This window comes from Poecilia reticulata, linkage group LG19, assembly GCF_000633615.1.
Source record: "Poecilia reticulata strain Guanapo linkage group LG19, Guppy_female_1.0+MT, whole genome shotgun sequence".
Taxonomy (NCBI): Eukaryota; Metazoa; Chordata; class Actinopteri; order Cyprinodontiformes; family Poeciliidae; genus Poecilia; species Poecilia reticulata.
The window spans coordinates 28,189,310-28,193,137 of NC_024349.1; the positions used below are offsets into that span (position 1 = coordinate 28,189,310).

Consider the following 3,828-nt stretch of genomic DNA (forward strand, 5'->3'; position numbering starts at 1 on the left):
TCTGTATGGAGGAGTGGGCCAAAATCCCTGCTGCAGTGTGTGCAAACCTGGTCAAGAACTACAGGAAACGTCTGATCTATGTAATTGCAAACAAAGGTTTCTGTACCAAATATTAAGTTTATTTTTTCTGGTGTATCAAATACTTATTTCACACAATAAAATGGAAATTAATTATTTAAAAATCATACATTGTATTTTTCTGGATTTTTGTTTTAGATTCCATCACTCACAGTTGAAGAGTACCTATGATAAAAATTAGTCTTCTACATGCTTTGCAAGTGGGAAAACCTGAAAAATCAACAGTGTATCAAATATTTGTTCTCCCCACTGTATGTATATGTATATATATATATATATATACACACACATGTGTATGTTGGTCTCTTGCATTAACAATGAATATCGTCCTTTGTCACACAGTCGCCATAGCAAATCAAGCTGGTGGAGAAATAGGATTCAGCAGGCCTAAATGGTCCTTCACTTCAAGCCTAAAATAAAATTTACTTGTGACTGACAGGAATGATAAATTTCAACTTCCTCTGACTACCATACAATTTGTGTGTCATAATCATTATGGAAAGTCAAACATGGAAGCATTCTTTTATAATTAAGCACATAGAAACAGAAACCATATAGACCCATTCAAATAAATGTAATATTACTGAAAAGTCCATTTATTTCATGAACTTTATCACTTACTGAAACACATTATATAGAATAATTACACACAAGAAGTCCTCATTCCTGTGTGTGTCTAACATTTGTGTTAGTTATGATTTTCTACTTACAGTTAATGAAAGCATTACACTTAAAATTTTAATACTACATCAGACAAATAAAAAAACACCTTTTACAGCATAAATGTGTATGTAATGAAAAGTATGTTTAACGTTTGCTTAAAAGTTATTGTATGATGTAATTTATTAAATTTTACTGTAGATCGGAAATGTGATGCTTTGGATTTCATAGTTGCTCTCTTTTAAGAATAAAGTTTTAACTGCTGCAGTCCTGTCACAACAGCTGCATCTTCCTGACATAAGACTGTCAGCAGGTTCTATAAAATAAGTCAAACTGTCATTTAGAAGTCCTGCCAAAACTATTTTAAATTAATTTGAAGACATTCAGTCAATAGTCAATAATTCACCCTTCTTTTTGAGAAATATTAAATTGACTGCTGCTTTGTTTCATAGTACAGTAAAAAGCTTGTTGAGCGACAAAGCTAATGAAGGATCCAGACTGATACTGCTGGATCTGTCTGATTATATGAACCACCTCTTGATACAACTCTAAGCCTCAGATTGCTCTTCACTCTGCGAGGAGCAGCTCAGACCAACAGGCTGCTAGCACAGTGTGTTTTACCCAAATCAGCAGCGTTTATTATTAGCCTGATGCAATATCAAGCACTTTCGCTTGGGCCCACACTTGGCCTACCATTTAAGCATCTTCATTTATGTACTTATAAATAGAACGGCTCTGTCTACTTGACACATTTTTTCAAGCCGACTTCTTCGCACACAGTGTCCGTTACATGGCCTATGCATCATATTTCGGCCGAGCGGAGCATATATAAGGCGGTGAGAGCGGCTGGGGTGTTCACTGCAGTCGGCAGATTCATCTGAGCGAATCCTCTCTAGTCTTAGAGATAACCTCGAGGTGAGTTTCACTGGAGGGCAGCAGACCTGTAGGCGAATGTGACCTCTGGTTCAAAGGGTGTTCCTTCGTAAAATGGGATATAAATCAAACGAAGGGCCACAGAGGTCTGTTTTCTGAACATCAGGGGCCTGGTGTTTGGACTGGAAAAGAAACAAAATAGGGGGGGAAAAAACTCAACCTGTTGAGACCAAAAGAAGATTTGATCTTTTCTCTTGGAGGGTTTGGTTTCGGAAAAACCTGGACAACCTGAAATTATCTTTTTGTTTTCTTGGATTATTTACTGATCCGGACTACCTTAGATGCTGAAGATAACTTATAGTTGTGTAAACATTGTAAACTCAAAGTACATTGATATGTTCTTTGGTCCAGACTTAATATGTTTGAATGTGTTTGATGTTCCCAAAGCTGATGTCCTGGACTGATGATTTTTCTTCTGCTCTTCTTCCTCAGTTAAAAATGGCATTCGCCGGATTTCTGAGTGATGCTGACATTAGTGCAGCCATTGCAGCTTGCCAAGGTAAACCAAGCAATAAAACTCTCAAGTCATTTTTGTTTCACTTTCTTCAAGCTACTTAGAAAGTTGTACATTTTAGTAAACTTGTTATGCAAGGCAGAAGATTTAAAATATTATTTCAACCATCAAGTTAAAGGCTGCAGCCTTTAAAAACACTGAAAAAGTGCAAAACTAACATTGTGGCTAAGCCAGTTTTACATCTGGCTTAGCATCTGACTGATGCTGAGACAGAATTATTACAAGTAAATACTAGACCTTGTAAACAGAAACCTGTGCACCAGCAGCAGGTTTGTGTTGAATCATTTTTTGACTTTCTGATGTGATCCTCCTCTCTGTCTCCTCACAGCCGCTGACTCCTTCAAGCACAAGGACTTCTTTGCCAAGGTCGGCCTGACTGCCAAGTCTGCTGATGATGTCAAGAAGGCCTTCGCCATCATTGACCAAGACAAGAGCGGCTTCATTGAGGAGGACGAGCTGAAGTAAACAATCTCTCAAAGCCTTTATACTTTAGCTTTTGAAGGTTTACCATATAGACTGTCTCAGTGAGGGTAAATTCAGAAAGAATGCAACCAAAGAAACTATGGCAGCAACTCAATGTCTCTTTTGCTCTACGGTCCAAGAGAAATCATAAAAAATACTTTGAAATATTTAACTTTCAAGCACTACAGGCAACAGTAAAGCTCCAGCCGGTAGTAAGTTCAAGGAATAGCAGGATTTCCAATTAATTGCTTCCACAAATTGTGTCCTCAATCAAACAATTTTGTAAAACATCCCCAAGCAAATGAGCTAAGACACTTGTTAGGCACACAATAAAACATGTTGTTATATCACTCAATAAACATCCCTCCCTTTCTTTCCTCTCCAGGCTGTTCCTGCAGAACTTCTCTGCCAGCGCCAGAGCTCTGACTGATGCTGAGACAAAGACCTTAATGCAGGCTGGAGACTCTGATGGTGATGGCAAGATCGGAGTTGATGGTGAGGAAGCGCCTCCTTAGGCCAAACCCATTTGAACTTATGAGGCGTGAAGGCTGAAACAATATCTTAATTGTCTCCTCTATGCAGAGTTCGCTGCCATGGTCAAGGGTTAAATGGGCAAACTGACCAACATCTGGCTTTACAACTCTAAAGGAACAACTTGAGACAAAGACATCCTCTTCCTCTCTTCTCCTCTTCCCATTCACTCTACCCCTTGTAGACTCTGCAACACTTTTATATATTTGACCTGTGACCCCCTGACCAGACGAACAACTCTTTCTCTCTCTCAGGCCGTGCTCACCCCAGTGCTATCCACGATGAATGTACCTAACTAAATGTATGGCGTGGCTGACTTGTGTCTTTTTCTCTCTCTCTCTTTCTCTCTCTCTCACTTCTGTCGTCGTTTTACTGTGTGGGATTTGCATGCTGTGAGATCAACAATGATGCACTTTTATGGAAAACGGACGGACGATGAGACAATAAAGGTTCTTTTTCAATAACAACGTTCTGAAACTGGTCTTTTAATAGGCTGTTGAGGCAAAACTGATAATGCACCAGCTGGACCAAAACAAACAAACAAACAAACAAACAATCCATCCATCCATCCATCCATCCATCCATCCATCCATCCATCCATCCATCCATCCATCCATCCATCCATCCATCCATCCATCCATCCATCCATC

General features: G+C 39.1%; 1 protein-coding gene across 1 annotated transcript; it reads left to right on the plus strand.

Moving 5' to 3' along the window:
• Positions 1 to 1,546: 1,546 nt before the first annotated feature.
• LOC103482169 (parvalbumin beta-like) lies at positions 1,547 to 3,645 on the plus strand. Its single transcript, XM_008438157.1, has 5 exons — positions 1,547 to 1,653; positions 2,104 to 2,170; positions 2,514 to 2,646; positions 3,033 to 3,142; positions 3,230 to 3,645. The coding sequence occupies exons 2-5, from the start codon at positions 2,110 to 2,112 to the stop codon at positions 3,253 to 3,255; spliced, it is 330 nt and encodes a 109-aa protein (XP_008436379.1). The 5' UTR covers positions 1,547 to 1,653; positions 2,104 to 2,109; the 3' UTR covers positions 3,256 to 3,645.
• Positions 3,646 to 3,828: the final 183 nt, after the last annotated feature.